General features: G+C 43.8%; 1 protein-coding gene across 1 annotated transcript in view; it reads right to left on the bottom strand.

Moving 5' to 3' along the window:
- CLASP1 (cytoplasmic linker associated protein 1) overlaps positions 1 to 14,424 on the bottom strand; it is a 268,149-nt gene that overhangs the window by 65,349 nt on the left and 188,376 nt on the right. The window contains exons 24-27 of the mRNA XM_061183060.1: positions 5,461 to 5,564; positions 3,458 to 3,481; positions 1,975 to 2,219; positions 115 to 178 (exon numbers count right to left, since the gene is read on the bottom strand). Coding sequence (XP_061039043.1) covers positions 115 to 178; positions 1,975 to 2,219; positions 3,458 to 3,481; positions 5,461 to 5,564 — 437 coding nt within the window. The remainder of the gene's footprint in view (positions 1 to 114; positions 179 to 1,974; positions 2,220 to 3,457; positions 3,482 to 5,460; positions 5,565 to 14,424) is intronic.

Genomic DNA, 14,424 nt, shown 5'->3' with positions numbered 1-14,424 from the left:
CTGTAAGGTCTACACTGTGCTGCGGGGCTGGTATCCCACTCTGAAGTCGTGTATTATGCGGCCCACACGGACATGCAGAGAGGAACACAAGTGGGCAGGTTCCCCAGACCTTACCTTGCTGTGAGGGTCAGCAAACATTCGGGTGAAAATCTCACACAATCTTTTCAACTCCACCCGACTAGAGGAAACAAAATAGAAGTAAATAAATTTAATATTTAATAAGCCAATACTGAAATTAGTTACAGCTTCTCGAAATCCTTTTATTTCATTCCACTACATAAGCTTTATATAATTTTTATATAACAAAGTCCTTTCTTCACAAATCAATTATCTAAATTTTAATTTATGATGGAACTGCACAGGAATAAAAAAATCACGATCGTTTTGCTCTCATTCTAAAATGAAACTGAATCTCAGAGCGTGATCACCTGAGTTCACACATGTGGGCGTGGCAAAGCCATGAGCCACATCCTGCTCACCTCCTTGCAGGTGTGTTTCCACCACCACAGATGAAAGGCAATGGGATCAACTAGCAAAAGCATGTGCTTCGGGGTCAGACAGACCTGGATTTTAATCTCAGTTCTGCCAGAGCCAAAGTACTCTGTATCTTTGTATCCATTTCAGTGAACCAAGCGGCTGCTAAAAGGATTAAAGAACACACCCTACCTGCAACTGTGCCTGAGACGAAGCAAACACGCATTTCATGTCGGTGCCCCTGTGACTTTTCTTACCCTGGGCTGTACTACTGAATCCCATTTCTACTTCAAGGTTTCATTAGAAAGACTCACCTTCTTCCCCAAATCATCCCCCTCAGGTTGGGTGATCCTTTAACATTGCTAACAATGAAATCTAGATCAGACCAATGCTAATCAATAGATTTCTAGAGATTGTTCAATGGATACTGGGTGAACACTAAGAATCAAGAAACTGGGGCCACCAGAATTGAGCAGATTCTTGACGAATAATGACAGCAAATCCTTTTTTCTGTTTTTTGACAGGTCACTAGAGCACCAGAGAGGACCTGCACTTCAGAGCGCATGTGGCGAAACTTCTCCTGATGCACGCACCGAACAGAACAAGGGGGGGCCGGGGGGTGGGGAGGGAAGGCGGCAGGAAGGAATAAGGCGGGGGCCAGACTGACTGGACAGCCGCGCTTGAAGCCCAGTGATTCGTCAGTCAATGGTCCCACGGCTTTGCGGAGCCATCCATGACCATGGACACTTATCCAGTCTCACCATACAGCTTTAAAAAAAATTACCCGAAGAATATAATATAGTGTAGTTCAAACATCTCTGTAATTTTGAGATTCATCTTATAAGCAACGACATATTAGTACTGTTATGGTTTAATAAGCAGCATTTCTTCTCAGATTATAAAATAATGGTGTGTCCATGGTGCCTTAGATTTGAGGAAATATGATATAAACACATATTTTTGGTATATGTAATACATGCTCATTTTAGAAAATTTATGAAATACAGAAACAAAGAGAAAAGCAAACATAATCAATTCTAAAGCTAAAGAGTACTTTAGAGTACTCTATTTGAGTATCTCTTTACTCTGCATATTTATAAACTATACCTACGCCTATGTGTATCAAAACATTTTAGACTGAGGCTGGTATCATTTTATCCATGACTCTAAAGTGTAATAAACCATACCAACCTGCAGACTTGTTTTACTTTTGATCTAAATTGCCAACTGTACCGAGATTTCTCAAATAACACCTAATAGACGAGTGTAAGCCATAGGGAACCAAATGCTTTCTAAACCTAATCAGTTACAAAGTGTTTGCCGGATATGTCAAGTTCTCCGGAAGGCAAGGACCACGACTCAGCCCTCCCAGCGCCTTTAGTGCCTGCCCCAGCGGCTGGAATTCCGTAAGAACTCCCGAGACGACAGAGCCCGGGGAAGGCCCCGGGAGCGCACCACGGGCCTCGGCCTGAGCTCACCAGCCTGGCCTCCGGCCCTCACCTCAGCGTCCTCTGGCTCTTCAGCAGGTTCTGCAGGCCCAGGAGCCCCTCCTTGCGCTCGGACCAGTTGGAGCTGGCGCAGTGGTTGAGCACCTCGGCCACATCCTCGGTCTGGCGCAGGTAGTGGGGGACGCCCCCGTTCCGGGAGCTGTACGAGCGCTCGGAGCACACGCTGGACGCGTCGCTGTTGGCGTCGTCATCAGAATACATCCCGTACGGCTCATACCTCCTCCTCATGGGCTTCTTCTGCCAGATCCAAGGACAGGTGACGTGAGTCTCACCAAACAAAACCAACGACAAAGCGCTAAACGCAGACACACACACACAGGCGCATGCACCGCCCTCTCCCTGCGCTTACAGAAGAGGAGAGTAAACACAGAAAAGCAGACGTCGGGTGAGTAACAAGCAGAGCAACCCACAGCAGGGCGGAAAGAGCATGATCTCTAGCGCGGTGCGGGGCCTTCTCAGTAAGACAGACTGGCTGTGTGACTTCAGAAAGCCTCCTCATCTGTCTGCTTCAGTTTCCCCATCTTTGAGATGACAATGATTATCCTTCTCACGGGCTAGTTGTCAGGATTAAGTGGAATTACATGTTAAACAGCCCGGCTCGGCACCTGAAGCGCTGTAAGTATAAGCGCCCAACAGCCCCTTCCCAATCAAAAGCAATCTATCTTGAGCAGGGTCTGTGAGTAAACTTGTTTGAATATTCATGCTTCCTTGAGAACGTCTGGCACGGCAATGTCAGGGGCAGAGTGTCCTACATAAAAGGATTTCTAAATGATCTAAACCATTTTTATTAAGGACTTAAAGTTTTACAACACTAATAGGCCTCCTGTAGACTAGAATACCCGTGTCATTCATTTCTCTTACCTCTGAATGTAAAACTGTAAGTTAAATCCCTAAATAATTTAGCAACAGCTACATAAAATAGATAAAACTTATAAAATACGGTTTCTCTAAGAGAAAAACAAATAGCTACTGGCTTAAATTGTACCGATGTGATTTTCTAGGAATGTGACTTGTACGCCGGGACAGTTCTGCCTTCCACCTACTGTCCCAGCATAATTATTAACAGCACCCTCTCTCACTCTCAAAAGTATCCTTGGTAGGATGATAATTATATGGTCATCTCACTTACACATCAACTAGATTCCTAAGATAAGAAAAATGTTGAATGTATCCATTCATGAAATAATAACGACATAAGAGGAGACACAAACTAGGTTAATAACTAAAATGAAACACTAGTAGGAAAAGGGGCAGAGCTTGATATTTGAAAACAACACTGAGGCAAATGTGAGAGATGACCAGTTCCATCACTAGCAACAGCGTCACTAGTTTCCACAAAATCACAATTCAGAACAGAATTTCTATACTATGCTACTTTTTTGGTTGCTTTTACCAGCTCCTAAAGGAAATATACTCAACAGAAAAAAAAGAAAAAAAAAAAACCAAACATAAAACAAAAGTTAAAGCACTGGTACCTTGCTCCTGGAGTCTCCTAACAGCTGTAGGCAGGAAAATATTGAAGGATGGGGAAAAAGCATAGAGAATTATGTCAGAAGCATATGTGGGGATCGTTCTTGCAACAAAAGTGTACAGCAGAACATATCTTAGCAAACCAAAAATACAGGTTAGCAAGCGATTCGTGTCAAGCAAATAACAAAGAACGCTTTCACAATGGCATTTCCTAACCCTCCTACGCCTCTTACGAGACCTTCCGGTATCTGCTGGAATTCTTTGCTGAAACTCTCCCCATAGCACTGAGGTATATCCCTAATGTCGCTATTAACTCTGTCGCCTACTCCTAGGACAGATGCTGCCCCGGGACTTCTTTTCTGCGAGCAAGGACTGTGTACCATCCCGGCGCTGTCTCTTCTGAAGCAGGTCACTTGGAGAGACCAAGCAGTTTGGACAAAACGTAGTAGTGAGGGCAGCGGGGGTGTAAGGGGAGCCGGAGCTCAGAGAAAAGCCCAAGTCAGGTGAAGGCAAAGCCCAGACTCTCCAGTCCTGCTCTGCCCCCTGGCACTCTGGGCACTGTACCCCTCCCCGCCCCCCACCGAAGTGCTGTCTCACCGAGGGCTTTGCGCATCCATCACTTCTCACCCCTCTGGCCCCCACTTCTTCAAGTCCCGGAATAAGTAAACAGATTCCAAATGCTGCAACTTGGAAGGAAGAACCGCTTCACACAATTGTGTGCCACCTCGTGACTCTTAAGTTAAAGTCCTGCTTAAAGCAATTATCCTGAACTCCAGTATCTGCCAGAAAAAGCCCTGCTACACACAAGGCTGATGAACAGAGCTGGCCGGGCAGCCCTCACCGTGAAACCATGAGGAGAGCGGAAAACTGCTTGCTCACAGATGGTTGCCAGAGAAATCTGGCTGAGCAGGAATAAATGACAGAGGGCCGGGAGGGATGAGAGTTGGAATCACTGTGGCCACACGCTATAAAGTTTTGACTGGATGAAACACGGCTGGATTTAAAACCTCAGGGTCTGATCCTATAGCCACACACTAGAAAGTTTTGATCGGATGAAACACGGCTGGATTTAAAACCTCAGGGGTCTGATCACTGTGGCCACACGCTATAAAGTTTTGATCGGATGAAACAGGGCTTGATTTAAAACCTCAGGGTCTGAAAGCAGGGTATTACCTTTGTTCATTAGAAGAGAACAAGTCTTAAAACAGTACAAGCAAGACCAGAGATCAGGCAGTTCTAAAGAATGTCTATTTTAAATGCTGAGCACATAAACCAGAAAGTACAAGAGGCTGTGTTACTACCGGCTGAAATGCATCTTTAAAAGGCAGTTTGACCACAGGCTGATTCTACTTAGGAATTTTTTGCTATAACCACGAGTTCAAGGACTTCTAATCGCTTTATGTTGCTTTTTTAGACATTACATTATAACAATGCAAAAGCACGCTCCACTGGTGCTTCATACCCTCAGAGAGTTCACCTTAAAATCTGGGAACGTTGCCGTAAATAATGACTTAAGGACTCATTTAAACAAACAAACATAAAATCATATGGAATAACTAGTGAGGGAAATGGAATCAACGCAAGATTTTCAAACCACAAACGCTATGACCTACTGTTATACAATGATATGCTTAGGCTATGCCATCAAAGCCTGTAAAGCAACAGAAGCAATAGAAGGGAATAAAGGAAATGCTGGGAAAAAAAAAAAAAAAGATAAAAAAGGAAAAGAAGAAGCCCAATGACATCAGAGAAGCCTGATGTCATCACAGCTTCGTTGACACTGAGGAGCACAGAAGAAGTACTTGATGCTAATGTGTCTTGTAAGGCCAGTTTTCACGTATGTACAGAGTTCACAGTTTAAGAAGAAACGAACAATGATATAAATTTACACAGTTTAAAGAGTGTCAAAGATGATTTAGTGACCTGGTTTGGAGACTACATCCTGTTAAGACAGAGGAAAACGCAGGTGAGTAATTCAAAGAGACTCCACACACGTCGTGCCTCTTACCAAAGCATCAGCAACAGCAGCCTCCAGATCTGCACTGGTGCTCAGAACCCGCATGGCATTCACAGAGCCAGGTATTCTTCCTGCCTGGCCGAGCCCAAACCGGTCTAGTTAAAAAACAAAAGCAAAAGATGTGTCACTTTAACTCACGTGTTTTCGTTTCTTTGCGATGGCTCCTGCCTCGTCCCACTTACTGGACAGAGGACGGAAGCATCTCTAGCCAATTTTCACTGCACCTGACTTGTAGCTTCAACTACACCTGACCTGCTTATTATCAGTGGCAGAGGTTACACTGCTCACATTTAATACGATCGTGCCAAAAAGCATCCTGACAACAGAAACGGTTCTTTAATGACAGTCTATTTTTGAAAAGTGTTGAGACATGGGGGGGACCTTATTATAGAAGGTGGCTGGGCCATGAGGGTAGTCTTTTCATGTATACAGCATTCTCTCTAAAGGCTAGCGGCCCTGATATTTGGTCAAACTAATTAGAAAGCTTCACGGTTTGATCAATGAGTTCTAACGCAATGTGTAATAAAAAGTTAAAATTTGAAACATATGTATTAAACTGATCTCTGTGCAAATTTTCATTAGTGTCTCCACTGTTTAACAGTTATTAAGCTCAATTAATGTTAGGTATTTGTTCATCATGATGCCTGTGTCACCAAAGGCTATTTAAAAATCAGTTTATTAAAATTCTTTAATCTTCACCACGAAAAGCTAGTATCTTCACTGCAAAACATTAACCATTCAGATAATATAAATTTCTCCTGAGTCCCTCAAAGGATTTTTAAAGGATAATCTTTATACGTGTCAACCAAATGGACAGAATGCAAAAAAATTTCCGACTTTAGCAGTTCAAACAGCTATTCTACGCCTGTTAACAAGCGTGGACAATAAAAACTAACTTTTTAATTTTTTTTTTTGGCCGCACGGCTTGCGGGATCCTAGTTCCCCAACCAGGGATTGAACCCTGGCCCATGGCAGTGAAAGCGCCGAATCCAGAAAGACTAACTTTTAAAAGTCCCATTCCGTGAGCTGACCAGCCTTCCTTAAGAAGTGCTGAGATTACTTGGGACTCACTGCCCTTGTGAGGCCTTGCTGCTCACAGCCGTGACAGCTCAAGACAAAGCAGTCCGGTAAAAGGTTCTTATTTAAAATGTTAACGTATAATCAACTTTTGGAAGAAAAACGTTAAGATTAAAAATGCTTTCTCTTTGTTAACAAATAAGACACTGTTTGGACAAGGAAAATCTCTGCATGTGCCATATTCTAGTAATGAAGCATTTAGAAAAAAATAAAATAAAAGAAAGCTAATGTCTGTTTTACATAATTGATCTTTCCTATAAAATGATATATTTAAAATTTTGGGCAGGTAACAAGACATCATCTACAAACTGGTGAGCTCTAAAAGTGAAGTGTTATTTAGCTTTTTTAAATTGTCAGCTTTGAAATGTTATACCTTCCACTGCCACAGAAAGGGGAAAAAGATTTAAACACTGCTAATCAAAAGCTATACAGTTATGAATTTTTAGAGGGAAACAAAAATTGTATGTTATACTATCCCCTTTTTTAATGCACTCGTTGCTTGTACTGAATTTCACCATTACGTGTATGTTTAAAAGGTGATTTAATGTGCCAAATAAACTAAAAAAAGACCACAAAACAATTCTCTCTCTCTCTAGAATATAAATCATCACCTGAAATAACATTATAAATTTGAGATTTATTATGCACATAGATTTATAAATGATCTTTGTTCAAGTCTCTTTTTTTTCCATTAAAAAAGGGTAGATAGTAAGGGATTTATGAGTAACAGAATGAAAGTAATTCAGTTATAAGCCATTTAAAAATTACCCAGCATAAACGTAAATAAAACAGAATCTTAAAAAAAAAAAAAAAAAAAGTAGGTCTCATGCCAGCAATTCTTGCTCCAGGGATAATACTGATTTTTCAGACACAAAATTAAAACTGTAAGAACAAAGCAATTATTCTGTGCTTCCCAGATGCATACAGCTTTGCCATACACAGTGACTACAGATCATTTGATATACATTGTAGATAACTGAATTTCAAATCTTAAGGGGAAATGTTTGTCTGGACCTAAGAAAATTTATAAGCCTTTTGTTTTCGCCAGACCAAAATCTGCTCTGCGTTCTCTCTGGTACTGTCCAGTTTCCAGGAGACGGATATATATGACTGTGCCCTCAGTCAGGCCCATAATCTTCAGGGGAATATCCTAATCAGAGAATACATAATAAAATGCATAGGTGGCTTCATTTAGAGGAAAAACAGAGACACTAACAGTAAATTGGTCACAGTTGTCACCATCAACAGTCTGATTTAATAGATTATGCCTTGTACTCAGTTGATAAACTACAGTCATTAGGGATTATTAGCGTACCAAAATGATGCCAGTTAAATCCGGCAAATTGATGCATTATTGTACGCTCACTTTCTGCCCCAGTGGCTAACCAGGGCATTTGGGGTATTGTTACAATGGGGCTGAGATGGAGTGTTTCGGGTCTGCAGGGTGCAAAGGCTACCTTTGGCCTGGCTTGATTATCCTAATCATGATTTGTTTTTCCATAAAAGCTTTAGGACAATCCATTTCCTTCAATACATATGAAATGAGATTTGCTATAATCTGGAACATCTGGTCACTAAATAGTACCTCCAAGTAATTAGAACCGGACGGTAGCAACTAGCATTAACACACACCACTTTATTGGGAGCTAAGACTGAGAGACGAAAGCCTCTGCTGGATCAGGTCCATACCCCACTTCCTCCGAGGGACCCTTCAGGACACCCATCCGGGGCTGCTGTTTTCCTGGGGGAGGGAGTGAAAGGAGGGGCAGAAGTGCTTCCCCATCCTTTTGTTTTGTTTTGTTTTAACATAAGTACGAACACTGGAGAAATGATGTCTTCAAACAGGCTACAAAGCATCTACGGCCTATTAACAGGACCATAAACATTCAACAACTTAAAAAAAAAAAATAGAAGCACATCGTGGGGGGAAAGAAAATATGAGGTGCATACATGCCAAGTGCGAGCGGACACTGATGGCAACAGATGTGACAATGAGCGTGGACAGGCATGGCATGCATGAGCGCGTGTTCACCTGACTGCCCAACAGAGTCAGCCGTGGCGAGAGCACTAGTGGACCTGGAATGACGTCGAGAGGCTGCAGGTAAAAGGAACGGCAATACCCACAGGGTTAACACACGAGAACCTGAGACAGCAGCGGCCACAGGCCGGAGGGAACGCGGGGCCGCTCCCAACGCGGCCGTGTTTCCTCACGGAAAGAGATGGTGTGGGGTGTGAATGGACAGCGAGCGCCAATGCCCGGGCTGCACGCGGGGCGCCGGCGCAGGGGGAGGGCTGCCTGTGCACCCCGCGGCCCCCGCCCCGGGTGCACGCTGCCGCCGGGAGCCGCCGTCGCCACCACGGACTGGGCACGGGAAGGACGCCGGGGGCGCGCCGAGGGGGCGGAGCAGCAGGATGGGCCACGCCTCCCGTCAGGATGCGATGCACACGCGACCATGCACCAGAAACAGAAGCGGAGAAGTTCACGACGTTCTCTCGACAGACACAGCATGAAGTCACAAAAAGGGGGCTTTCATATACAGGATGGACACACAACAAGGTCCCACTGTGGAGCACAGGGAACTCCATTCAATATACTGTGACAAACCATCATGGAAAAAGAACATGAAAAAGAACGTATGTATGTATAACGGAATCACTTTGCTGTACAGCAGAAATTAACACAATGTTGTACATCAACTATACTTCAATAAAAAAGAAATAAAATACTTTATGCTTCACAGATTAAAAAATAAATCAATTAAAAAGAAAAAAAAAAGGGGACTCAACAACTGAATTCCATTTTCCCTAGTCAACATGTGTGCTGTTCTGTTGCCAAAATATCCTAATGATTAATGAACTCACTGTTTTAACTGTTGGAAAGTTGGCTGTAATAAGTTTAACAGCCTTCCTTGGAGAGGCATTTGCAGGCCTCTGGTTATGAGCACCAGCTCCGTGACACATGGGGGGCAAGTCCTGGTCAGATCACAACTAGCTGTGTGGGCTTTGGACAAAGTACTAAACCCCTCTGTGTCTCAGTTCCTCATCTGTGAAATGGGGCCAACAAGGGTACCCTCCTCTTGGGAGTTAAGAGAATTAGGAGAGACTATACATCAAACACTTGAAACGCTGCCAGGCACAGAATAAACCGTGGTGGTTAACAGCAGCAGTGCTGGTTAATAAATATTATTTTGCTAGCAAGTACTCATAACAATCACATCAATTCATCAGTCTGAGAAAAGATACGCCAAACTCCATCCTCGTGTGGAGAGAATAACTTTTAGAAACAGTTATGAAATACAGGCTTAGGTCCAAACCTGAATTTATTGACCCGAGTGCCACATAATATGTGGCTTTTTCTTTACCTCAAAAAAAGAAAAAAGAAAAAAAAGAAAAAAAAAGATAACATGCTTCTATCATTACTTGGAAAGAACACGGTGACTGTAGCAAAGACAGTTCATAGGTTTCACAGAGTGACACTAAGCAGTGCCAGAGTCCAGAATCCTCCCACATTTACATGCTTAGTCATGAAATGGCAAAATCCCAAACTCTTCAATACAATTTTATTTACTTAAGCTCATGTCACCTTGTGAAATGTGCATATCTGCGGGATAAGGGGTACTGAACAGCAAAGGTTACCTGGTCAGTAAGGACAAATTTTTACTAGCATGCAAAAGAAAAAGAAAATCCCTAATTCCTCGAGATACACAAAACTAAGTCAGCAAACTCTAAAACAGGTATTACAAAACAATCACTTTCCTTAAATAAGGAAACTGGCAAAACACTTTGTAAGAGTGAAGCAAACTATTCATTTCTTGTACAAGCACAATGGTATCGTATCCTGATAGTTTAAACTGGAAACCATGTTTAAGCAACACCTGATCTGAAGGTTCCTTATAAAGTCATCCTTTGGTTCTGTTTCAACAGAATATTCTACAGCAAATCCGTCACGTAACAAGTCCTCTGTCACGTTCTCAAGTGAACGTCCCACAATGGAATCCAAGGTGGACCCGCTTATGTCAAAGCCTCATTGACAGCAGAGTCCTAGAGCCTTAATCTCACCTAAAAGCTGTCACTGTCACTATGTATTCATACCATTAAAATGGTCCAAAATAACTTTTTAAGAAAAATGCAAGCTCAAACCCAATATGTAGTCACTGATACAGAATTACTTCTGTCCTTTTCTTTTAAAAAGTGAAGGTTGGCTACGTAAGTTGATTCAAAGGGGCACTAATACAAAATCTCACTGACTTATGAAGGGGGTAGGAAATGAACATTAAAGTGAATGAGAATAAGAAGGAAACATCACACTCTCCGAAGGGCGCAGGAAGCTCCCCAGGGGGCAGCAACCTTTGGGACTTATCCATGAATTCCCAGGTGCCATCGCCACACCTGGAAATCCCAACTCAGAAACGTGGCCAAGCACTTTCTCTGTACCTGAGCCTGGAGAGGCCTCAGAAAGCAGTTAGTACATTTCGGAGGAACCAATGAAAGACACCTCAGGTGAGGCAGGGAAACAGCCACGCTTTGAAGTCAGACCCGCGTGGCCTTGGGAAAGTGGCCTCCTCTCCCCAGGTCTTGGTTTTGTCATCCAGACAAGAGGGACGACGATACCTGTCCCAGAGGCTGAACAGAACCCACAAGGGTTATATGCCCACTGACCGCTCAGCACAGTGCCAGGGACACGGGGGGCACTGGTGCTGTTCTTGCTGGACAGGAGTTTTATGAACAGATTTAACCCAACAAGAAAGAAAAAAGTCATGGTCTAAAAACTGAGCTGAAATGATGTGAACTCCTGCCCTGACCACACAGAAGACCACGCTGGTGCCAGAGCTTGTGAGAAGGGGAGATGTCTGCAGCCACAGCTCCAGCTGTGGTAGCAACAATGACACAGGTCCACAACCCGGGCTGTCACCAAAACACTTCAGTGGATATCAGAGTGGATCCCTCAGCTCCTCAGGGTCCAATCAGGACCTCAAGAATCCAGCACACCTTGCCTGGTCCACAGACCACATGCTGGGTCACAAAGGCTGCTTCCATGGACAGGAACAAAAAAAGCAGTGTACATGTGAAATAAAACACTGAACTCTAAGAGACAAAATAACCAAGAACCAGACTGAACTGTTCACTTATAGAACAGGTTATTTCGAAGGTCAAATCGTGAACAAGGATGCATAGATACACAGCCTTAACTTAAAAGGAAAATCCACCAGTTCACTCAGAAAAAAAATCATCCTTGCTGCCCCGGATTTTTGAGGATTCTGATCTAATGGTGTGGACTGATGTGGAAGAGCTGGCAGGGACCAGGTGAGGTGCCCCACTCAGGCCCTCATGCCCATCAGGTAGGACACCTCACACAGGTATCTCCTCACCAAGTCAGGTGATCGTCTAGAGGGCCCTGCATCTGTCCACCTGCTCTTTCTGAGAACGCCACGAGGGACAGTGGTCATGAAGAAATAGGTCCAGATTCTGAGTACTGATACTAATCGGGGGAAAAAAGATACTGGGAAGGAGTGTATGACATTAGAAGGAGATAGTGGCAAATATTAAAACCTTATGCTTTTGCTGTAACATCCATCTTCCAAAGTGACATTTTTATATTTGAAAGACCCGTTTCATAATTAGAGTCAAAATAACAGACTGCTGCAGTCCACAGTTCCAGAGAATAACTTCAGGCCTAGGCCTTACCGGTATAAAGTGATTTCTACCTGCCATGCTTATCATGAGGAAAATACACAGCTGTACAGCACTTAATACGCCCAAGAACTAAAACACAATTACTGAAGAATACAAAACATTCCTTTTCTCTTGTGTGTGCGTGTGTGTGAAAGTATGTGTTGATAGACGTCTTCGGGGATTAATAATTTGCACTAGGTAAAAAGGTATATGTCCATTTTAGAGAAAGGCAAGACTATTAAAACGAAATAGAAAATGTAAATTCAATATTCTATAAAGGATAAATGTTTCTCTTTCGGTCTTGTTTTTCTTGAATACTAGAAATTGTTAAAGTACAAATTCTAGCTGTAAGGAAAACTGAAACGGGGGGCATGTGTCAGACAAGCAGCCCCAACTGACACCGAACTGGTGATCAGAGGTACAATATTACCATGTACCATGGCCACCAAATGTTGTAAATTTTTTGTCCTGGGGTGGCACCGGATCACAAACATTAAACAGCCTGTTGAGCCCAGGAAGAATGAAAAGTATCTTAATAATTAACAGTGAACATCAAGGTTTTGCATTGTGCTGTACACTTAGGCCGTTTATCCAAAAGCAATTTGCAGACTGCTTTAAAGAAAGCTTTGAAGTGACTCGTTTAACAGAACGAGAGCTAATATTCATGCTGCTTTTTCGATTAATGTGCTCACCCCCAAACCAAGCACACGCTTAGTTTCCTAAATGTTATCATGATTATACTTTTTTTTTTTTCCTTCTCTGAAGTGAATCACGCACGGGGTGATCCCTAGTAAAATTCAAAACAGGTTGCAGAGATTCACTGAGTACGGAGACACTTTGGGCGTGCTCAGCTTTTAAGCAGCAATGGTCCCTGGCTGAGCTGCGCCACACGCTGGCAGCAACCTCGCAGAGGGGCTTGCCCAGAGCAAGTGGTCCTAAGCGACAATAGTACAGAGCGAAGGGGTGCTTTCTTCCCCTGATATGTGAAAACTGGGAACTGCCAGAATCCGAGCATGCAGAGGGGACAGGAAGGGAGGCTCGGGAAGAGGACGGGAGCGGAGAGGCCCACGGGACAGCGGCGGGGGACAGAGGCAGGTGGCTGGGCCCGACGGGGCGGGAGGAGCCCCAGGAGCCAGGCCGGCGGGTACTCACCGAGCGGAGGGAAGCCCCGAGCGGGGCTCGTATCGCGGCTGCTCTCACGGCTGGCATCGCGGCTGCACCCCTGACTCATGCTGGGTCGAGGGATACGGCTGCTCCGTGCTAGCATGCAGCATGAGGGGTTTCAGAGAAGGGGAACAAGTTTAATGAAGACAGAGAAACTCACACATGGTCAGTCACATTCCGTTCACGTAATCGCGACACGGCCCGCACCTGCCCCTGCTCGGGCCTCACTGACTGACGGGCCAACAACAGGAGGGGGTGGGCAAAGCTGGACTTGCCCACGGCCTCACAAAGCTGGGCATTTCAGTAGGAAGGTGAAATAACACCTAAAGGTAAGAAATGGAAAAGAAAGCTCTCCAAAGAGCAAACTGAATCAGAATATACGAGATCCAAAGTCTTCTGGAAATGATCAGTTTCTATGGTTTCACCACACTCCTCCCCGAGAGGATAATAAAAGGCCACAGTCATTTTCATATGCACTGGGTCCTTAGAAAGATACTTTAATTTGGATTAAAAACAGAATAAAGGCTCTGGTCACTGAACTCCATGAACTTACCTAATTAAAAGGAAGACTGTTCACTTCCCCCAGCCTGGCCTTCTTTACAAAGAGAAGTCGTGAGGACTGACCCTGCTAGAGAGCCTGCCTGCTGCAAATCAGTGTGCAGATATAAAGAATCGGGACTGCTAACCCCTCATTCACTGGTCTCGACATGAATTCCTGTGTTTTCTATGGAACCCAAAAAGATCCGTCTGTCACCCCTACCCAAGCATCTCCACTCACCCAGCCTCACACCTGAGTCCATCCCAGGTGGCCTGATAATCCCAACAGTCATGGTTAAAGATCATCCACTGGCCTGAGAACAGCCAATTACTTTCTCACACCACAGGACACTGAGACGACAGAACCCCATGAACAGCCTAAAGGCTAATATAACTTGGCCATAAATCTCATGAAAGACCATGATTTTCTTATTTTTCAACTTACTTTGAGAAAACAGAAACGCAGTACTGGCAAAATACTCAAAAACAACTTCGCAAACTGAA

The sequence above is a fragment of the Eubalaena glacialis genome, chromosome 1 (assembly GCF_028564815.1).
Source record: "Eubalaena glacialis isolate mEubGla1 chromosome 1, mEubGla1.1.hap2.+ XY, whole genome shotgun sequence".
NCBI lineage: Eukaryota > Metazoa > Chordata > Mammalia > Artiodactyla > Balaenidae > Eubalaena > Eubalaena glacialis.
Note: the sequence above shows the minus strand (reverse complement) of the source record. Positions and strands in the feature narration are given on the sequence as shown.